This window comes from Lepidothrix coronata, unplaced genomic scaffold, assembly GCF_001604755.1.
Source record: "Lepidothrix coronata isolate B3197 unplaced genomic scaffold, Lepidothrix_coronata-1.0 Scaffold84, whole genome shotgun sequence".
Classification (NCBI taxonomy): Eukaryota; Metazoa; Chordata; class Aves; order Passeriformes; family Pipridae; genus Lepidothrix; species Lepidothrix coronata.
The window spans coordinates 396,002-420,213 of NW_016690264.1; the positions used below are offsets into that span (position 1 = coordinate 396,002).

General features: G+C 39.3%; 1 protein-coding gene across 1 annotated transcript in view; it reads right to left on the minus strand.

Annotated features, from left to right (window-relative positions):
• Positions 1-2,111: 2,111 nt before the first annotated feature.
• EEFSEC (eukaryotic elongation factor, selenocysteine-tRNA specific) overlaps positions 2,112-24,212 on the minus strand; it is a 119,928-nt gene continuing 97,827 nt past the window's right edge. The window contains exon 7 of the mRNA XM_017820617.1: positions 2,112-3,117. Coding sequence (XP_017676106.1) covers positions 2,933-3,117 — 185 coding nt within the window. The 3' untranslated portion in view covers positions 2,112-2,932. The remainder of the gene's footprint in view (positions 3,118-24,212) is intronic.

Consider the following 24,212-nt stretch of genomic DNA (forward strand, 5'->3'; position numbering starts at 1 on the left):
TTCTATATTGGGAAAAACACAAAACCAAACCCCAATCTTCAACAGATTCCTCTCCAGCTCTCCATTGCACACAAACCTCTGCAAGGGGAGCAAAATGAGAGGATGGGGCTTTGCAACAGAGGCAGAGCAGAAGGACAGGATACAGCAGCAACTGAAGGGACTCATGTCAGGCACAGCACACACCCCTCAGCACAGCTCCTGTGGGTCTGCGGTAGCTGTCCAGGAGACTCTGCCCAAGTCACAGCCTGAACAGAGGCAGCTACTGAACACACATAGGGGCTGGTGTGAGCTGAAGGGCAAGAACCTTTCCCACCATGCTGGGCTCCCACAGCAGGTTGGGAGCCCTGCGAGCACCCAAATTTACATCTCCTTCTCCAGAGGCAAAAGTAGAGCCAGACAAAGAAGAATCAATGATAGGAAACAGGAGGACTGAGGAAGAGGGTAGGTCTTGGACTGAGAGGATGGAAGGAAAATGCCGAGTTAGTATGCTAGTCTGGAAATGAGATGGAAAATAGGGGGAAGATTTTAAAAGTACGGCTACAAGAGACTGGACAAGAAAAGGATAGAGGTCCAACTCTGGAAGTTGTTGCTGTTCCCTCCCTTGAAGTATCCCAAGCAAATAAACCATGGAACTCTCAGCACCAGGAGTCCTTTCAGCCAAGCAGAGGGTTGCAAATCTACTGTTCAGGGTTAATGAGTTTTCAAAGGGATCAAGTTCCATAACAGCAGACTCACTGGCCAATCCACAGCGCAGGGGGGGTAAAACATTAATTAGGTAGTCCTTTGCAAAAATACATATTCCCATTTACACTGACAGTCTCTTCTCCAGAACTAGTCAAAAATGCCTTAGAAATGAGGAAGACAAAAACTTGTAACTGCAAGGCTAACAACTCTGGAAGCACCTCTCCTGATCACTCTCCTTTTCTTCCCAATACTCCAGAGTTGGCAGAATTTAGCAACCTATTTAAAATTTGGCATTGACACTAGAACTACACAGATAGAAATAGAAGTTTCTTAACAATTCAATTTTTTTTATGAGGTTTTTTTTCTACCAATAATTCTTAGACTAACCTGGGATGATAATAACACCATTCCTTCTATGTCATCTGTTTCTCTGTGTTCCATCACTGCAGCATCTTAGGCAGAGGTAACAGTGCAGAGTACAAAACAGGATTTGATAAAGGCTTGAAAGAAAGATAACATTATAAATGTTCTTTCCAATGACTGCCTTTGGGGGTGTCTGGGAAGAAGTGAGAAATGGGGAAGGAGAGGTGACAGGGGTGTGAAATGCATTTTTTCCATTATAGAAGGATACATTTTACAGCAAGGCTGGCAGCCAAAGTCACGTTAAGCCACAGCTGAAGTTGCCTGCCTAATTCCTCTGGGATCACACTGAAAGCATACCCCATAATCTTAAGGGATGTGCTAAAGCTTTGCTGGGACTCACTCAGCAGAAACTGTTTGGGATTATTACACAAAGCACTAATTCTGTTCTGATTTAAAGGGGCACCATGAACCTAGTTTAGACACCAGACTTGCCCTGTCTCTTGACTGTCCAGCTGTAAATATCCTCTCAATAGCTGATAGCTTTGCCATTTGTATCCACTGTGGTTACCTGGAAATTAAAAGGAAAAGATTGAAAAAAATCAGGATCGTGTTGGCATGATGGACTCACGCCCATCAATGGATATAATAATGATTAATGAGTGTAGTGATTTATTAGTTATTTACTTCCATGTGCAACTAATGCACTTACATCATACACACGGTCACCGTCCATGGCTGACTTCAGTGAATGGGTCAGAAGCTGCTATTGAGCATCAACAAGAGGTACTCTTTTTGTTCAAAAGGCAGGAACTAACATTTTCCATGCTGACAAGCCCAAGTCCAACTTCTGTTCCACACCACAGCTTTTGTACCTGTAGAATTGTTGTTAGTCTTCATGTTAAGGTGTCTGTGCTTTGTACGTAACAAAGAAGGGATATTACCAGTGCTCTCCTTTTTATGAGCCTAGGACACGAAATTGAGAGGAAGAACTAAAGCAGCCATGAAATCCCTATTAAACAACTAATGGTTTCTAAAGCATCTTGGAGATATTCATTTTACAAGGCTTATGCAACAATCTTCTATCATTATTTTAATGAAATAAAGCCCTTGACTATTTCCAGAGGTAACTTTTTCTTTCACACACAAAAGATATTGTGGTTACAAAAAAAAAAAAGAAAATAGTTCTGGAATAGCATTCACTGCAGAACAGGCAGGAAATTCAGAAAAGTTATATAAAATGCCACCAAAGATAGGTTCTGAACCTTTGGAACAGCAAACAGAATAATTAAGACTCTCTCAGTCACACACATTATTATGTTTAATATGAAAAACATTTCAAGATATAAATCATATTTATAAAAAACATCCATACCATCTTTCAGATAGCATCTTACATAGCTGCAGCTGAAGGAATGTGAAACATCCATTTTAGGTTTCACCTATTAAACTGTGCGCTTTCTGTCTCCTGCTTTGCTCAGGGAAGTAAGCCTAGAATAATCAGCTTGCCTTTGTGGGTCACATGAAATTCACATCCTGACTTGATTTAGATTTATACTGGTGGCAAACTTCTAAATCAAGAGAAACTTCAACACAATTCTCCAGAAAAACAGTGCAATTACAATGTACACCCAAATGTGCTCATCTGGCAGGTGACATTATCTGAGATGCCATAAAGATTCACATCACAAAGACGACAAAATAAGCAAATTCTAACAAACAATATGAGATGGCAGAGATCGTGGAAGGGGGCATATAATCAGCAGAAGCTTCCAGGCTCTGTTGGTGAAGAAGAAACAAGTCTAATGTGTCCAGAAAAGAAATACATTCCACCTCAAATCGTTTCAGTCTGGACTTTCAGGTGCTATTAGAGGCCTCCCTTACTTTCTCAGGATTGAATCATTTTCTTCTGCGTGTCAAAGACGTATCTCTTAAAGCTAAGAGAGATAGTAACAGGTTGGGCTGAATCATTCTTGCTGCTTTCATCTTCCTTGGTCACATCCCCCTTCCCTCCCTTAGATTTCTTCTTGGAGGCAACAGTAAGAAGCATCTTGGTATCTGGCTTCAGCCCATCTGTAAAAGAACAGGAACACACATGATAAACACATTCAACATCATATTTTAGTATAGCTAGAAAAAATAAGCAGCAAAGTTTACATCTGAAATCAACCAAGGAAAATAAGAAGGTAAATCAAATGCATTAGGAAAGTCATATTTCTGCATCAGACTTTTAGAATATGGTAACTTACATCAAAAATAAGAGAAGTCTTTAAACATAAAGTTCACAAAAGTGACATCCCCAAATCCAGTGCAGTATCCCGAATCTTTCTGTTTCCATCTACAGCTTTTAAACTATTAAACACAGGCAAGAATTTAAACAAGCCAGACCAACTTGCTTGATCTAAGCCTTTTACTTAGCAGGTCTTTCCTATTATTTACACCCAAAGTTTACATACCCGAAGTTTCTTGTCATCACTAAGAATATTTATAAAAAATACAGGTCATGAATAAAAAACAACCAGTAAAATACTAAAATTATGTACAATTTTAAGAGTCAGAAGGTTCTAGAATTTCTTTAAGTCTATTTCCCAGATTTACCAGAAGCACACCGCTTTATTTTATAATTTGCACTCTGCAAGTTATACAGTTTTGTGTTTGTTAAGTTATACAGTTTGTTGTTTGTTTGGTTTGGTTTGCTGGGTCTTTTGTTTTGTTAAAACACAGTATTTGTTTATTGGAACAAATAGCACTGTTTATTGGAACTAGAATTAACCTGCACAGAATTCCACGGATCTAACTTGAGTCTCGCTCCAGGCATTTGTGCCAAACAGAAATATTTGCCCTTTTCTTCCTAAACGGCCAGGGTTTATAATAAGTTCCAACACGTTGGAGACATTTTAGATAAGAAATGCAGGATAGCAAAGTCCAAAGAAACGCTGTAAAACAAGAGAGATGCAGCTCCTAAAGGACCACTCCTGAAAACTGCTTGTACAAAGCAGAAGACAGCAAACTCCTCAGAAGCTTTTCAGTGCCACCTGAATACGGTGCAATGTGGTTCTCAGGCATCTGGCCAAAATCAGTTCAGATATTTTTAACCTATGGTGTCACATAACCTTATCTCAAACACTTAATCAGCCTCTCTCCCCTCATATTGAAATTCAGATGCGGATTCTCATATCACGGCCTGACAAAAAGATTGAGATGCTTATGATTTACTGGAGACAGGAGGTCTACAGGCACAGGTGATTTGCTCCAGCTCAGACACGTCCAGAGGCACTCACAGCTGATTGCAGGGGGATGTGGCCCCAGAGCCCACCTTCTCATCTTGCTGTGTCAGAGAGCAAATTGTTCCAAGCGCCATTCCCACCACACAGCCGAGGGAAAGGAAGAAACGAGGAAGTGTTGAAGCAAACCCAGGAAACTGCCCATTTGCCATCTCATAACCAGATGCTGTAAAACAGCCCTAAGGCCCTGCAGTGCAGACACAGGGATACTTTTGGAGAGAAAGGGATCAGTCTTGCTTTTTTTGGAAAAAAAAATAAAAATAATATATGAAATGCAAGCACCCAAAAGAGGAGAAAAGCAGGACGTTTTGTATTTAACTAAATAAATTACAGCCTACATTAAGGCTGCAGGAGTCCAGCATCAAGCAGAATCAACTTTGTACAGTTCTGCAAGATCTTGCATTTCACAGTCATGGCAGCTGCTGTTTTCTCTTTCCAGATGGCAGAACACAAAAAAAGCAATGATTATTTCATTGTGAAAATAATTGAGACTGTTCCTCCTTGATGGCTGAGAAGTCTGATAATGACTATCTTTGCACGTGTAAGGTTCAATTAATCAAACTAGGTAATATGGGGTGGTGGGACCACATATTTATTATATGATTTTATTACATTGTATAGTCATGTTTGATGCAACTGTTTTGATTTTTTAATTGGGTGCTTTCATATAAATCCCATTAATATCATTACCCTTACAATCATTCCAACTTCACTGTGAAAACTAATTTATCACTACATGAAAAGCAACTTATTTCCTATTTGGAAAGCTCTGAGAACATCTTGGGTCCTGCCAGAAAAAAAACAGCAAGAGTCAAAACAGAGGAAAACAAAATAAAACCAGCAAAAAGAGTGATCTCACACAGCCTCGCTCTATACCTTTGCAGGATTTATTTCATATTTTATGTTTTCTACTGTTTTGATCAACCTAATTGTAAGTTTCCCTGCACGGGGTTTCCTCCACTTTCTTGGGAAGATCATTTATTTTTTGGACAAAGAAACATTTCATTTTGCTTTCTAGTTGGTTTCCCTTTCTGAGTCTTATCACTATTACTAATGTTGCTGTTACTGGCACAGCACTGTTTAAGAAAGATGTTTAACTAAATCCTTTCAGAAAGACACACTTTAATTAAAGCAAACAAATCCTAAAACACTTTTATTTATGTTAGCAGGCTTCGCTAGGCTCTAATTTTCAGAAAATGCTAATTGGCGGAAAGGAGAGAGGAAGGGAGGAGATGTGGCATTAAAATTGCAGCCAAAATTTTCCCTTATGGGTATGTGAAGTGAGGCACCCAGGCTGTCACTGCAAGCCCTTGCCCACACCGGTGATCCCCCAGGGAGAGTCAGCCTCTCACTCCAGAGAGACATTCGGCTGCAGCAGCAAGTTGGGAAAGTCTCAGCCACGAGGGTGAAACAACCACTTTGGGTAAACCGAGCTTCAAAAACTGCCAGTGACATCAGTGAGACAGCCTGACATCTGAAACCTGGCACAGCACGTTCAGTGTTCAAACAAAGCATCTCATGTTTGAAAATTTTCATTTTTAAGAAAAAAATGATGTGCTGCACGTGGAACTCTACTGGGGAAAAAGTATTGAAAACTGCACAATCTCACCTCCTCCACTCTGTCACCAACTTCCACATAGGAGAAGTAAAGATATATACCTCACCTGCAGCCCTTAACACCTATTTGGGCTAAACGAGGTATTACAGGTAAGAAGTTTGCAGAAGAAATGGAAGAACGTGGTAGTTCCTACCAGTGAAATGACAGGCTGACAGCCAAAGGCAGCTCAGGTATTATTAAACTCAAGGTATCTAAATTACCTAATCAGATCCCGTGGCCCTCATTCTGCAAACAGATTAGGTGGCTGGCATCGTACCCGGACAAATGGCATTTTCTGTTTCTCTGCTCTGGTGCCAGGAGGTCTCAGGGCTGAGGAGGCTCTGTGACAGGGAGCAGCACAAAGGAGCAGGCAGGGAGAGACAGGCACAATCGGGGTTTCATCTACCTCCGCGGAGCTCTCGCGTTACACACAATGCATACTTTACATTTTACAAAACCAAGGAAATGAAGGGAAATATATCTGTCACCGAAGAAGACATCAGACCTTTAATAGCTGAAATGACGGATATTTTTAGATGGAGGTCTAGTTTAACTTACTTACATTAAGGGTCTAATCTCTCCTGAACAATAGCTATGTTAGCTTGAACACATAGTGAGAAATCTGTTCCATTAATTAAGTGCTGCCTGTACTACTCGGATTTGTAGCAAATGTTAATAGATTTTTTTTTTCTTCCTCTGTTGGACAATTACTTTATTTTGCCAAGTTGCTAATGGATTAAATTGAAAAGGCCCGTGTGTTAAAAAGAAAAAGACTTCAGCTTCAAAGTTCTAAGAAATGCTTTGCATACAACAATGGAAAATACCTATATATTAATATTATTAATGGGCCATCCTCAAAGGCACATAAAGCTTAGCAAATTTATTCCCACCCATCAAAATCATGTCTGTAACAAGAAGTGCCCAGACAAGGTCTTATGCAAAATGTACTTTTAGCAGCAACTAACCCAGGTTAGACATGAAAATCTAATTGTAAAACAGTTTAATCTACTTCATTCTTTTTGTTTCAACTATTGTTAATAATTAAGAAATAAAAATACGGACTCTTTAATATCCTTTGTCTCAGCATGGCCTGAAGGATTTAGTCTAAACTGGTCAATTTATAAATAATAGTAAAAAAAGTGAATTTTCAAATTCAGATGAAAAGCAATACCACATCATGAAAAATTTTCTAAGTCTAAGAAAAATGTCACATGCACAAAATAAAGGATAAACACAATATTTTACAGAATTTTCACAAATAAAAAGCTAGCAGCTTAGTGATTTGCTGTGTCTTACACAGTTAAGCGCATTGGAGTCTCGAGTTTTATAATTATTCATGCAAAAAATTTGCATAGAGACATGCAGATTTCAGTAATTTCAAAAGGAAATTTCACATTGTAGAATTCTGGATCCCTCCCTGTGTATAAATATAGAGAATGAATTTAGCTCCCCTCCTTCCCCCAGTGAAGATACTCCCAGGTTTTAGGTTTCTATAAACCTTTGTTTTGTCCTTACATTAATCCAGGCACCAGAACAGGGCGATGAACACCCTCCTGTGGATCCCGTGGGACAGTGTTCACACCAGCCCTGCCGGGAGCACCGACCAGGACACAAATCACAACACACACACATGGCCACAGCCAGCAGGGTTTGCTTTGGCTTTGTTTTTACTACTTCTTCACTGAAAGGAGGACGAAAGCTGATACAGTATCTGCTCCTTTAACTCCTTTGCAGGGTGAGGGAGCACCACTGTGCTTTTTGCCCATATACATTTTTATTTCAACTGTTACCTGTTAACGTGGATTCTACTTTACCTTTTACATAACTTCCCCACTTCACATCCTCCTTCACTTAATGCTGTCATTCCTTATCAACATCCTCTGTCAGTTTGTTGACTTTTTTCTACTATTAGCCTTCTGCTCTCCTGCTCCTTCAAAAGTCTCTAAGGGTGGTCTCTGCTATTTCTTTCTAATTTTCAGCTCCTCCTTCCTTGACTCCCAAATTGCACTTGCTGTTCAGCCCTTCAGGAGTTTTATTTCTCTCTCTCCTTTTCCAACTCTCTTTTTCAAATTTTCCATTTCCATATTTCCGTTTCCTATTTTCACAGATCTCTTCAATATTTAGGAATAGTCCTGCCTCCATCAAAGCTAATGAAACGTTGTGTTTGAATGGAAGATTCTAAAGACTGAATGCCAGACACATTTTAGATGAGAAGCAAGATAATACAGTATCTCCTTGTAGCCCAGCCAGAGACAGGAGTAATTTTTAAGCAACTAATAAACCCATCATTGAAAACAGGTGTAATAATATAGGTGCAGGGCATGCTCTCCAGCACAGCCAGGGAGAATAATTTATTTTGCTGAACTTCAACAACTCCCTTCTCATATGCACACTTGTAAAAAAAAGTTTACTGCTAACTATCCCACCAATGAACATGAAAGTATTTGCATGGATGATTACACAGGTTTTTTTACAGCATAAAAAATTGGAATGGGGAAAAAAAAATCATGTTAAAAGATTTCGAGTCTCCCAATTAATGAGAACTTTCCTTTCAAGCCAAAATTAAAAGCCCATCTTACCAACAGGAAAATTAGCAAATGTATTACACCACCTTCCTGCACTGATACTTGCCATGGTTTGATGGAAAAGCATTGGCTCAGGATTCTTATGACACTGTTAAGAAAAAGCACACTAAGGCTACACCAGCAGCTACCATAGGAAGAGAAACTATTCCTTTTTGCATTACATATTAAGAAATTGCTAGACTATTCTTAACTTGCTAATATTATTGCCAAGCCTTCCATTCCATTCAAGAATTTGTGAGCAGACTTTCAGTGGGAAACTGAACTTGCTTTACCTTCTGTAAACTAAATGTCCTATTCACTTCTTTTTGAATGCTGCAGGTAGAAGACTTGGCCACCTGCAACTTCCTGTCTCCTGCCAACATTCAAATGTTAAAAATTGACTGAACATCAGAAAATGAGTGAACATAGTACATTTGATGTTGGAAATAATTTTTATCCGAGGCAAATGTAACCTTTTAATATGACAGGCAGACATTTTTCTTTCTTCCCAAGGGAAGGAAAAAAAAAAAGAGTAAAACTTGAAAGAGGCAAAGGGTTGGGGATAATCCTCACTCACAATGGATTATTCGTAACAGCTGGTTTTCACAATTTCAGGATTTCCTTAAATTGAACCCTCAGAACCTGAACCCTAATTACACAGTTAGAGAGTGTGTTGCCAGCATCAACTCTCCTGCTAACAGGGAGTACAAAAGCCGGTTGACCTAAAAATCAGAAATAATTAGAGCCCCAGATGGAGACATCCATGCCACAGTCTGATGCAGAGGGGCTGCAATAGTGAGTGGACGAGTACCAGCCTCTCCCCCACCTTCCTGCAATGATGGAAAGGTAATAGAAACTTTTTGCCAGTACTGCAGGACTTGAAAATCCTGTACTTTAGCACAACACAATTACAAACTAATTCCTTTTTTTTTCTTGCAACATCTATGTATATTCATCCAAGACTTAAAAAACTTATTTACTGACGTCCAAAGAGATTCAAATAAAGCAGCACTCCTATCTGTTTCAGATTGTGATTAACTTTAAAACAAGACTAATAAATTTATCATTGGTTTCCAGCAAAATAAATAGAAATACCAGAGATAAAAGAGCTGGTTCTCATGCAATACAATATCAAGCACAAGTTACTTTTCCACTTAGTCCCAAACATGTCAGCAGTTCTAAGAAACAGTTATCTGTGTTCTAAAATCATGAAAAGTTCATGCAATATCCCACAAGTAACATTCTGGAATTTTGATTCAAACAAAAAGCAGAAGCATCCCAAAATAAGAGGATCAGTTTGCCCAGCCCTCGTGTTACAGTTACCTATACAGTCAGGCAGAAAGTGTGCAAGAATAACAGAAAATGTAGCATCCTGTTGCTTCAACTCTTTATATTGAGCTCTCAGTTAGCAACTCTGCTCCTCTGCTAAAGATACCCAACAATCCTACCGTTTGATTTTATTCAAGTTAAAGGTAGTAATTTTTCACCATCAATATCCCAGCAAAAAACCACCCCCAAAAAATGAAAAAAACTCCCACACCAAAAAACAAACCAAACCAAAAACCGAAATCACAAAAAACCCCAAACTAATCAAGAAAAATGAGATCTTTATGAGCCTTCCAAGGACAAAAAACCTGTCTTACCCTACCCATAAATACTATACCAGGAACATCAGATACACCACACCATATCTAGCAGACTGGATCACTGGTCATCTAGAGACTGGTCCCATCTAGCTTGGCATCCCATCTGCCTGTCAGTAACATATGTTGCTTCAGAAAGAGCAGGGATGAAACTGTGTCCTGAACTAACTGGAGCCTGGGATCAGGCAGGAATTCTCTCCCTGACATCACAGTCATTATGTCAACACCTATAAACTTTCTCTAGGGAAAGTATTTAAGTATGGTTCTACAGGAGCCAATCCACTCTGTTCCCAGGTGTTCATCACCATGATGAACAAGCACAATACGATTACCAAGACAATTTCAATGCAACAGTTGACCAGAGATTCACTGAAGAAACAAGGAATACTCCTTTCCTTACTACCCTCAGGAGCTCAGGATTTGAGCTGCAATTACTTTCACAGATCAGGCAGTGAATTTTACTTATGTAAATCCCTTCGCAATTCTCCAGTAATTCTCTTTTGAATTCACACCACCTTTCCCACATCTCTTGTCTGCTCTCTCAAATACTCTGCTAGAGTTCCAAACTCCACAGTAGATTCATTTTTCTCTTCTGGCTAGTAGAAGATCAGCTATTACCACCTCGCCTGGCTCATGAATATTAATAGGACTACAGCACGAAGTTGGTCAGAGAGCAACCAGCCTCCAAGGAGGCCAGAAAGGAGACTCCTTCCTTCCAAATGAGAATCATACTAATGCCTCAGTGTGGTGTTTGGGATCTATGCAAAACATCCATAATTCATTGTTTGATGACAGAGGCAAGAAAAAAACCCACAACATTTTACGGCCATTTTGAGCAGAAGTAGACTGCCCCATGTCCCAACCAAACACTGTTGTGACAGCCAGTCTGCATCAGCAGAGCTATTCCTGCAGTCTCAGCTTGGCAGACTGTTTGGAAATCCTTAACTAATAAAACATTTTCCCATAAATTGGGGAACAGCTGCCCTGTACCACATCAGAGAAGGCTGCAGTTCAGTGGTGAGCAGAATTGAGTCTTGTGTATCAATTTGTTAAGTTTATACAGGCTTTTGGACCGAAAGACATTATTATAAGAGCTGGTACTACTGGAAATAACATGGATTTCATTATGGGCTCCTTCTTAGCAGGGAAAGAGCTAATCTTCCTTGATGAGGAAGACAGAAGCTGTTTTAATTCAAGAGGCTGACCTAGGTGAAGTTCAGGCCGAAGCTGTATTTGGAAAACTCTCACATCAAGCGGACACAACCCTTTCAAGCTCGGTGCCAATTCTACACAATGGCTTGAGCTGCGCTCTCCAGCAGTCCTTAAAGGCACATTTTGTATCTTGGCTTTTGCTGCAAGCAATCAAGAAAGAATGCAAGAAAACAAAACTGTTTCCCAAGCACTGTTTGCTGGTGCCATAATTAATATAATCAAACAATTCCACAAATTGCTTCCAATTGCTGGCGTCACTTTCATGTGCAGAGCCAGACTTTCAAAGAAGGGCCCTTCTTGTCCTATATCCTTACGCTGGTAACCCTCGCTTCACACAATAGTAAACAAGACCTCACTAAATAGTAGAGGGTAATTTGTACTGTAATAGGTCCCCAAGGCACCATGGACACAATTTGAAATGCCATCTAATTTTTCTTTTTAATTAAAAAAGCAGTTACTATATTTAAACAACAACACAAAAAAGTTCAGAGGGGACAGATTGGAGTTTCCCACAGCTCTCTGGGAGTTTTCTCAAGGTCAGGAAGAGTTTTATAGGCTCAACTGGTACACATTTTTTTCTTTAATTAGTCTGCCATACCCTCTGCATGAAGTCAGCGTCTTGATTTTCAGTCTGATATTTTTCATATTGCTAAATGGAGCACAGACTCCATTACCACACTACATCTATTGGCAGCTGAATCAGTATCAATAGTGTCCTTCCCTGCACATCCCTTGCCTGCCACTTCCTTCTCCTCCCTCCTGTCATCTACACTGAGGAGACCCAGCATACCACATTGCATTGAGTATGCCATTTGTTCAGTTTTATACTTCACTTCCAGCAAGATGACCAGGATATATTATTTGATTTCCCAAATTTACAGAACACAACCACATTTTAACCTTCTTTTTTGGCAGAAATAAAATGTCATTATTGAACATCAGAGTAAATGGAGCACTGTCATCCTAAGCCATGTAGCAGGATAGATTTCCGCACTTGAAAAATCCCCACCACGTATCATACCACTGCTCTGCAGCCATCTCATTATTTAAGTAAGTCTATACAAGCCAACACACACTTCAGAAGGATATTTGCAGTAACCACAGCGGGTTTTCCAAAATGTACCCTAATCCAACATGCCCTTCAGCCCTAAATGAAAGCATGGAAATGAAGTGACATACTTAAGGTCTTCATTTCTTGGCTAGTTGGCCATACTTTAAAATTGATTGAGAGTACAAAAATTGACCTCATTTCATAGACCAACACACCTTTCAGCTGCCATTACACAGTGTGCCACAACCATCTGTTGGCAAAGTCCTCCTAGGGCGACTCCCCTAAAGAGCAGATGGATTTATACCTTGCACTCCTGGACCACAACTATTACTTGTATGCTCTACACAACTTTGTGCTTTTCTGTATGCCAGAGACTAACTCAGTACAGGTTACACAGGATACTCCTGTGCACCATGGACTATGCCCAGGCTACACAAATTAAGTGTCCGCAAAACACAATGGATCAACTGTCAGAGCTAAAAGACAACCACTACAGTAATATTTCTGGCCTCAAATCCAACACTGTTCCAGTAGCCTAAAGGAAATTTTCAAATTGATTTCTGCATGGGCTTTCAGTACAGTAACAAGGCTGCAATTATGCCAGCTGATATATCACACCAGCAATTATTAAAACTCTGTTTTCACTTGATGGCCACTCAAGGTCCATGCAGTCATTGAGATGGTGCCTAAGTATTGTACTCATTCTCCCAGCACACCTGCAGGGAGAGGCACCTCTCATACTGACGCTGTGATTTTTGTCTACACGTTCTTCAAGCTCCCTGAAGCAAAACCCGAGTGCATGGAAAATGCCCAGTGCACAACAGGAGCAACTGTGGAAAAAAAAATGGAACTAATAAGGACATCAAATTATTAACACAAATATATGCAATGTAGTTGGAACCCTGGGGATACCGACAGGCTGTTGTTACAATTCAACAATAGAAAAATTACAGGCAGGTCTGTGTGAAATATGTAAGACCATTCATAATAATCAAAGTCAAAACAGTATCTTAAAATCACAGCTACTGTCACTGGACTTCTTAAGAAGTTCTCTCCCTTCCTGGGAGACTACTAAAGAAACATGCAGATGTCAACACAATGAATAAAATTTGGAGGAGTCTATGACAACTGTAGTACAGGACAAGTTTTATTGTTGAGGTAGTCTTTGCTGATCAAATTCTCAAATCAAGAGGAACAATATGACAAACATGCCCATAAAGAGTACAGTTAGGTATGCAAAAACAGATCAAGGAATTAGTAAGCACAGGAGCTTTCATAATTTTAAAGCCCATGTCATATCTCTGGCACTAAGTTTCTCTCCAGTGAGGGAGCTCCCAACCCACTCTGCAGTGGGCCAGAAGATAACTTTTGACTGTGTTTTTGTCAGCACTCCAGTACCTATAGAACAGTAAATAAACAAAACCAACAATGCTCATGTTGTGTGCACCAAGGTGAGCAGAAACAACTGAAAACAGGTTTTGCATTCAACACAAGGGGCTGAAACTTTATCAGCCTAGTGAAAAGGGAACAACAACAACAACACCAGCACCAATACCCAATCTCTCCTACAGCAGCCTTTCAGAAATGCATACAATGCGGAAAAAGTTCAGGTTAGCAGATCTGACACACAATCAAAGGCAATTCATTACAAAGCAGCCTCAAATCAAAGTGCTGGATCCGCAGGCCTGTCTAATCCTCCCATCTTGCCTGCAAAACTCTTGATGTGGAGTAGGCACTGCAGAAGCCAGTTAAGCTGGACCAACTCTGCTGACATATCCCAAGCATCTGCTGCTCAGCGCTGGTCCAGAGTTTAAGTTTGGTGATATTCATCTTCCCCTGGGCTGCCTTTATAAAGCAATCCTGAACAATGGGACTTCAGAATAAAGAATAAAACATTTAATTTTTTTTTTTTAAAACTTCTAGGCAAGGGCCTTTAATGCGATTAGGAGGGGAGGGGGATTGGATAGCAGCTTTTTCTTTTTCATGTTATGTATATTGTGTGTAAACAAATATGCAATTTGCTTTAAAAAGATAAGGTGATTAAATTTTTATCGGGCTTGTACTCTGTTGTCACCACAACAAAGAGAATTAGGAGGAGGAAAGAAAGGCCTTTTTATTTGAATTATGCTCTTACCAGAGGTTCTCTACAGCACAGCTGTAAAGCCACTCAATGTTCTCCAAACAGGCCCTTTGATTGCATTTTATTCAACTTGTTTGCATTTGGAGCAATCGAAAGGAAAAGAACGCTCCACATTTTGATGTCTTAATGTTCCTTAATACCTTCTTTAATTTATATTAAGCTTCTTAACTAGGGTGATGAATTCTTCAAAAACAATAAAGACCTAGTGCAGAAATCTTTCACACACCATGAAAATTGAAATTATAATGTATTCATGGCTTTTTTTTTTTTGTTATAAAAAATTATTTAGAAGAAAGACTTAAAGCATATAAAAAAAATCCTGAAGTTGTACGAAAATTACTTGATCCAGAAAAATAGAGGAAAGTTCAAACTAATTATTACAAGGGAAATAAAATGTTGAGGGAGGTGGAAAGAATAAACAGCATGAGAATGCTGGGTTACTACAAAGTTTTCAGTCTTAATAACCTATAAATTCCTCCTCTATGGCTTTGTACAAAAAAAAAAAGGGACACTAAAGATTTGTATAATTTTGTTTTACCAAGACAAATTAAAATGTTTGCCAGTTCTTCCTTATTATTCATACACTTCTTCCCTAACACAGCTCCTCAGTGCTTTTCCCTCCTAGTGTCTTTAACAGTCTGCCAAGACCAACAGCCCACACTGAACTTGCTGAAGATCATAAAGGAGCCCTCAAACGCCCACAGATGGAGCAGCTCCACGGGGCACACACATGTTCCTTGGTGAGGTTCTCAGATTCAAACACCATTCACAGGTGGATGGAGCTCAGTCAAACAGGAGGGCAGGCTGCATGAGAAAAGCAAGGGTCATATAATAAGAGGCCTTTCAAGGGACAAGACTGGACAGGTTTGCTTTTGCAGAAACATTGTTTTCCTGCTATAGTTGATGCTCGAACACTAATTATCTGGCTCATGTAACAAAACTCACTCTCAATGATTCCAGTGTTCTTTAAAAGTCCCTTCTACAAAAAATGAACACAGTGAAGTCCATTATGTACTTTTATGTACAAATTATGGACATTATATACAAAGCAGCCTTAGCAAGGAACATCCAAAAGAGTGTATTCAGCTTTGCTTCCCAATTTGTCTACTATTTTACCTTACCTCTTCTTTTTACTTAAAAATTTTACATTCCAATGCAACTTCAAGTTCTCAGCAGTACATATGCATGTGCACATGAATGGCTACAAACACCTCACCTTGCTCCCTCTTTCCTCTGCAAAGGAAGTCCAGAGGAGAAAAGCCACAGCTGGTACTTCTCAGAACACCAACACGGTGCCTAGAGCTGTGCTACAGTGACTGGTTACTGCAGCAGCAGAGAAATGAGCTTCCCAAGAAAATCCTGAACTACATAAAATCAAAATATTCTTGAAATAATATATTTGAAAGAGGACACACATTTTGATCTGGAACAATTGTCATTTTCTGTTGACATGCACTGACTGCTCACCTACCTCCCCCGAGTCATGTTTTTAAGCAAATTCCAGGAAAGCACAAATTGAAACCTCACAATAAAGCCTGCCACATTTACAAAATGCTTGTGGAAAAGCTCACTTAGCTGTACCAGCAATCAATTGGCCACAATAATTAAAACAATTAAAATAAATTCACATGCTCCATTTACCGTGGAATAAAACAATGCTGATCCTAATCTAATACCGATGTACCCTGCGTGAAACGACACCTTCCCCTCCTGAACAGGGTTCACACCACACCAGCACAGAGCAACAGAACCTAAGAATTCAAGAGCAAGCATGGATCACTACAGCAAAACTGAAAAACCTCTCTCAATAACTACACAGAAATTGCAGACACCAAAGGCAGCACGGAACATCTTTACAAAGCGCGTCGTTGCCCTCTGCTATGGTGGGATGTTTTCTTCACATCTGTCCTGCAAACAAGTTGTTACTTTAGCAGGAAATGAGAGAGAGAGAGAGAGATGAAGCAATGCTAAAATAAACAGTTATTCAAACACAATAATTATCGTATAACAGGTAATCCCTGCTGTATCCCAACTATTAAAACTTTCATCTGCGTTTTTTTAAGGGAGCAAGTACAAAATTTACATATCCAAAACAGTATTTATGTATGTAACCAGTTAAGTCTTAACTGTTGTATCTATAAAAGCTTGTGCCTTTAAGCAGAAATGATTCATGAATTTTAATTTGTTTTAAATGTTGAAAAATTCCATCCAAGTAAATTGAGTCAACAAGCCAAAGGATGAAGACATGTATCTGGCTTTTATTTAAAAAATAAAAAACTCAAGTCTATAAATTCTTAGTCACCCACAAATCCTCTAGCAGTGAAAAATACTTTCCAATAACTAAGTTTCCTGCATTTCTTTTAATTAAGACACTATGCTTTTCCCCATTCAGCACATGCTGGCTGAACACTGTTGAGCCTTAACTGATTCTCTTTGTATTATTTAACTACTAATATTTTTAAACATTCTTACAGAAATTAATTAGGCAATGATTATCAGAAAGGGGGAAGATTTGCAGAATGGGACTCTCTGCAGGCTGCTTCAATACCGTTATTTCAAAAATGCAAAGTCATCAGTCCACTCTCCAAATAAAACCACTTAAAATTAATATAAGCATTATTTTAAAAGGCATAATTTACTTATGATTCTCCTTCTCAATATCAAAACTTTTAGTTCAGTATTCTCATGCTTTTTCTCAGTAAACACAAAGACCAGAAATAAACCTTTGAATATAAAGTTAATGTTTTCTAATAATTACTTTATAGTACACTTGGGCTCCAAATAAACAGCGAAGCCAACAGAGTCGAACACAAGCAGTGGTATGTTTATAAAGGGATGGGCACAGTAAGTCAGACTTTAAATGAGATAGCAAAGCTGCAGAGGCACAGTGACACAGACCTAGCACATACTAATAACTTAATACCTCTATCCATGCCACAGCAATACTTCCATTTTTCTAGGCAAGCACCCAAGGGCTGGGTTTCCTTCCTCATTACACTCTTCCTGGGGCACAGACTGTTCTAAAACCTAGTCAAGTAAAATATCAGAAAACACAGGTACAGCCTCTCTGTCCAAGTCCAGAGAAGCAGATCACATTTCGGCTGAAGGAGATTAGCTTTCCTGAGCCATCTCCCCAAAAGACTCTCTCCATCCTTCTGAAATTTCCAGGTACTGATGATGCTGTTTAGAAATAAGATGTGGGCAGTTCTCAGGGCACTGATGCAGAAATTAATAATTAGTGTTCTGATGCCAAGTGGCTGGAACAGAACAAACTATAGCACCCAAACTTACAAGATTCCTACCTACCACTGCCAAGCTGTTTGAGCATCTGGGTACAAATCCAGCAGTGAAAGGGAAAAGGTTCACAACTGGTTTTGCAGGGTGTTATGACAGCCAACACAGCTCTGTGGAGCAACGACCTGAACTGAAGATCCACTGGACATTTCCAACACACCAACTCACTTTGACTTGCACTGCAAAAGAATCCAACCCCCACAAATAAATTTGGTGTGTCTAGGGAGTGCAGTAAAAGGCAGCATTGAAGGAGAGGAAAATTAAATTACAGAAGATGTAATATGACCAGCCAAAACATACAAACAAGTTAAGAATAAATTAGCCCCATTACCAAAACCACAAAGGCAGCATCTTGTGTGATGACTGTTGATTTTATTAAGTTTAGGTTCTAGTACAGCCCATTTCAGGACCAGGAATTCTCACGTCTCAAGATTTACTTTTCTTCACAGATAATTGTTAGACATTTGCTTGTACTAACACATCAATGTTTATGATATCCTAAAATTACTCAAAGACAACACAGGAACATATTTAGCCTATCAACATAAATGACTTGTAGAGTGACCCTATCAAAGCATGGAATATCTATTGCCTGCTGAGTTTTCCTAGAATACTGGATTTTTGAAAGATGGGGAGGATAATAGAAATTCACATTCAAATTACTTTTTCTCTGATAGCTCCTCTACATTTTCCTTGCTATGATATTGCTCCAGTCAACTCCACACTTCACAGTATCTGAAAAGTCATCCAATAAAAGGAAACAGTGTCCCTTCCAACACCCATCTGTGCCTGTGTTCTCTATTTAGAGCCCTGCCTTAGGGTTTTAATTCCCTCCACCCTTACCCTCTAGTTCGCCTCAGTGGTCCTGATGTCTCCAGTTATTGCTCAGGGCAGAGCTGATCAACAGCAGGTTCTGTGACAGCAACCAAGAAGCCATTTACAATTCCAACAGCTGTTACTGATTTTGCAGCAGAATCATGGCAAATCTGTGGTTCAAACCCTCCCTCCTTACAAGGAGGGGGAAACAACAAGAAGAGCAAAAAAAACAAGAAAAGAGAAGGACTGGGGGAGTGTCATGGATAAAGGGCACAGTCCTGGCCAATAACCATTTTGTCTGCGCAAAGCTCGCAACAGAGACTATGACACTGTTAAGTCAAGACCCAGGTCTTATCTTATCCAGGTTCCTTCCTTACCAGCAGGCAGCAGAGGAGAGGGAAGTCTGCAGCAGCACACCACAGTATTAAGCCTTATTCTCCTTTTAAAGACCTACATCCCCTGTGGACTGTGGCACAGTGCAGGGTATCACACAAGGGAATGGTCCAGCAAGGAATCACATCTCCATGCAGGTTAATATGCCAACACACAGCACCTCTCGCTTCACTGAGCTACAATTCAGCTTTCAGGGATCAAAATGGAATCAGCAGCATTCTCTCATCTATGATGATCCATCTATATGGAACTACTGAAAGTTTAGGTTAATACTTCTGCTGCTAAAATTCAAGCTCTAGTAAAAACTCAGAGTAGAAAGAAAAATCTGAGTTCTTACAAAAACTACCAGATGCACACCCTTCCAAGTAGGTTTAAACAATAAGTCTTGACAAGATTTTCCTCAGGACAGTTATCCTTTTATCCTTAGAAGAAATATGGGATACTATAAGGAAGACAGGAGCCTATCTCTTTGGACGGTAACTAAGTAGTTTGCCCAAGAGACAATGCAGGTGAGTAGAATAAAGCAGCATCTTCAACTCCTTCCCTCTCAAGCAAAATCAGCCTCCATGTCTTAAATGCCCATAATTCAGAGAACTCATATTGAACCTGAGGCTGCTCGAGGTTCAAGAGAAATGATCAGTTTGTAGACAGAAACGAACCAGTCTTATTTCCTGTGGTGGGCAAAACGGAGTTCATCCAGGTCATTTTAGCAGAAAGTCACAAGCATAAAGAAATTATTTTAGCATTTTGCTTCATGTTCACATGCATCAGCTTTGACCTAACAAATTTTTATCAAAAAAAGGGCAGCAGAAATAAAACAAATGTCCAGGTACAACCCGCTTAACTCAAAACTGCAAAAGTATACTTCTAGTGAACTTCATCATAACAAAAGATATAATTAAATAAAACAGCCTTAATGTCAGAATAGTCTCTCAGTCAGCTGTGCTGACTTCAAATGAAGGTTAGTCTGTGCTCTGCAATCTAAAATTATAATGGACAGGTAACTCTATTCCCAGCTTTTATTCAGTCCTATTTTACTACTCCAAATATATACTACCTAAATTTGTATACTCTTTAACAGTAGTTAATCTTCAATTAAAATACCTAGAGCAGAAACTAAGATAACTGGTTTAAAAGGTAAAAGCTTATTGACAAAAACGTATTCTTCATATTGCCTTTTTTTTTTTAATTCTGCATATTAAAAATGCCATTTTTATGACTTGAAAAAAATCTTCAGGAATAATGAAGGCTAACAAAAGACTGAAGAGCAGTAATTTAAAAAGCTCCATATGCAGCATCCTGATTACTGTATCAGTCCCATTTCCATAACGAAGGGAGAAGTCACCAAACTGCTGCCTGTCCTTTCTGGTGACAAGGAAAGGGCGAAGCGGACAGTGTGCTTTCAAGACATCATCCTTCAGGCTCTAAGGGAAGAACAAGAAGACTCCTGCAGTACAAGACGTGGGTGTCAGTGTCCAGCACTTTTCTGGAATACGGTAACCCCAGCTTTGGTGGTCCCTGCACATGTACTTAATTTGGAGGCAGCTGGGTTCAAAAGTTTATCCTCCCTTTTTGACCTGCAAAGGTTTAGTGTGTGGGCGTGCACAAGTGTGTACATCATACCACACAAGCTGAAGATGTGCAGCCACAATATACACAGGGTGAGAGTGTTTATGTGTATGGGTTTGCATGCAGAACGTTCTGCATATTCTTAAATAGCAACACATTATCCAGTATACACTGGAATGAAGTGCAATGGATGCAGCACTCAGCCACCCCAAGGCAAACATGGCCAGTCTGCATTGCAAAAAGCTTCTGGAACTTTTGGGCATAATTTTGAAAGGACAGATTAATGAAAGAATTTATTAATACCAATACTGCCTCTTTATATGTAATAGATTCACCATGCTCCAGAGAAAGTATAACAACTAGTTCTGCAAGACTGGCCAGATTAACATCGCTAACACGCCCACCACAGGTACACCCAAGTAATGGATTCAACAGCCAAGGAACTGCCTTCATATTTATAGTGCTTTTCATCACAGATACTGGAGGACAAAAGTCTAAGCAAAGGAGGGGTTAAGTAAGAGAGGCAGGAACACTAGAAAGCATGAGGAGGTTGGGAATCTGAGCACAGTGAGTTTATGAGTATCAGTGACAAAAGTAGAGTCACAGACTGGTGGAACAGTCACAACTCGGAAGAATGAATGTATTTTCCAGCCAACATTTGAATATTTTCTTGAATTGCTCTAAAGCCCTCTACAACTGCAGGCAGAAATCTCTGATCTTGGCACAAAGGATATATTTTTCAACCATTTGTCATTTCACAGCTCAGACACAGAAGCGAGTTAGTGCCTATCAGCTGAGCTTCGGTAACAGCGAACATGCTCCTCGGCACATCACATGCACGACAGAACATCTTCACTGGGATTTAAAGAGAGATCTAAGGTTATGAATTTATAGCACATTTGTGATGGGGTTTGAGCACTCAGACAGTCACTATCACTGAGATAACAAACAGTAACTCATTAATCCATGGAAATGTGACAGTATAGTTGAGTGCAGCAGTTTTCTCAGCACTTGTGTTATTTTGAAATCTTGAATCAATTGTTTACAGAAGCTCTTCACTTGTGTTCACAGCAGTAAGTGCTCTACATACCAGTGAATCTTTAATACTTCCTAACGTGCAGCATGTATGAAATAGTGGTTTCTTTTATTTAAAAGATAAAAACCAGCACATAATTAATAAATAGTTCATGATGAGTGGAAAACACAAATTTTCAAACAGAACAAGCACTTTGTGTTTGTTGATAAAGCTGTAACTTTCAGTCAGAATTACACAACAGTGATTCTATTACAAACCAGTTCCAAACACAACAAGGGGAAAACACTCTGTATGCAACACAAATCAAGTAAAGTATGTAGGCATAATGGCACAGAAAATAAAAAAGTTATTTAACAGAAGAGCCCATACATCAGCAACAAACTGGGAATTAAAACACAAGATGGTGCCCCAGGGGGAACACTTAACACAAAGACACTACAGACAGCTAGTCTATCAAGACCAGACTGCTTGACCAATGCCAAAAAACGCAAGTCTCCCTTCAAAAGTTCCAGGGACAAAGTGAAAAGTTAATGTTCAGAGCTATTGTGCATTTCAAACTTTCTTGTGACCTAAAAACCTCTCCAGCTTTACAGGGAAATTTCTAGTTTTCAACGAAGATGTTTTCTACACGGCTCTAGCATCAGATCTGATCCCTTAAAACGTGAAAAATAAAGGTAAAAGCCCTCCAAGAAAACAAAAATTGTACTTTCATTGTTATACACTAATCATAACATCTAGTGCAAAAGTCAAAGAAAACATTTCCTATTTTTGCTTCAACACAGTAGTATCTAACTACTTTAAAAAAACCCAAACAAATGAAATAAATAATAACAACTCCAACATATTACTAAAGCGGACAAATAAAACAAAACTCACAAAGCAATAAAAGAGAGAAGAATAGGTTCTCCAATGCCATCCAAGCCCTTGGGCTGACAGCTCTATGCAAGGGATACTAGAGCTTGCTGCTGTGTGTAGTAGGGATACACGTTTATTCTCTCATAAGTAAACTGGATTTATCTGTTTTCTAAGTATAAATTGGGGATAACTCCAGACATTCTGTGGCTGAAATGGGAGTGCAGTTGAACCAATAACTCTTGCTCAGAAAAACGAAAACAGAGATACAGGTACCGCCTTAGAGAAGCCCCCAAACTTTTGTACAACTTGCTCTCAAATTTTTACAGCCCTAATGAACAGACATTTAGACTGGCAATTAAGAAACCCAGGCCTAGGCAGTTTTGGTTCTTTGGCTTCTATCAGTTCACAATATTATTTCACCTCTGTCTCAGCCTCCCCACTTATAAAACAGGGTTATTAATGCTACAGTTCTTTATACAATACCTTGGAATACAGAGTCCTTTTTTAACCTGAAGAAAAGCTACACATTATGTATGGGTTTACAAAGTGTCATTGTTGATGGAACAGCCTGTTCCTTTCAATTCCATGTTTAAACAACTCCGCTGAGGTCTGAAGATGTTGATTTATTTCTGATTTTACAAATTTTAAAAAAGGCTTTCCGTGAAGATGTAATTCATGAGTTTAACATTTCATCAAATATGCTTTTGTTAAGTGTGGTTAAGCAGGCACATTACTCAAGGTCATAAACTTTAAGTCAAATCACAGGCAACTGAGCAGCTCCTGTGCTTTTTCTATGGTCTCTGTGCCTTCACAGAAGGCTAATTATTTTACAACAAAACTTGAGAAGTGTATTTTTCCCCCTAAAGCCATATTTGTTCCTTGTTCCACTATTTCTGTTTCCAGAGCAGGAACCCTGTTCTGCAGTTCATATTTTCCCATCAGAACCGCAGTCATTGAACCATCCACACAGCAGCAAGAAGAATCATGCTGAAGGTAAATTACATCCTTAAGAAGCATTAACTTTTGAACAATGTGAAATTTAAACCACAACAAAAGAAAACACAGATACAGAGTTCCAAAGTCAAATAAGAATCAGAAGTACCTCTCAACTTGCCTAGGCTGTGGGTCTTTCAAGGTTGCTAGTAAGAAAAACAACCAAGCAAACAAAAAAGCCCAAAAAACCCCATCACTAGCTCTCTAAATTCTTTATATTTTCTAGCAAATTACAAATGTCTACTACCAATTTCTGTACCTGGACCCTCATTATGACTATTTTTTAGTCCACAGTACACTGAGAAAGTAATTAACAGCTATCTCTACCCATTTCTTCTATTTACTACCTTTTATCTGTTACTTTGGAAAAAAGAGTCTGTAAGAATCCCTGGTATACATACATTCACAATTCCAATATTTTTCTCCAAAATCATTAACAAGGATGATAAAATCCTGCCATTAGCTCTTTTTTTTTTTTTTAGAGGTAGCTGAGAAACACAGTACCTGTGACTACATGGCAGCACACCAAGAGTAGGACAGTCTGCAAACTTCCTACAGCATCTCAGAAAACAAGTGTATGTTATGCACAGACAAATTAATGAAAGGACAGTCTACAGAACATCTTCCTCAGCACAGTATCTTGCTGTTGCAGGAGCGCCGACGTGTATCAAGTGTTTTGGAATGGGAAAAGTCGTGTCACAACATGATCAGAAGGTTCCAG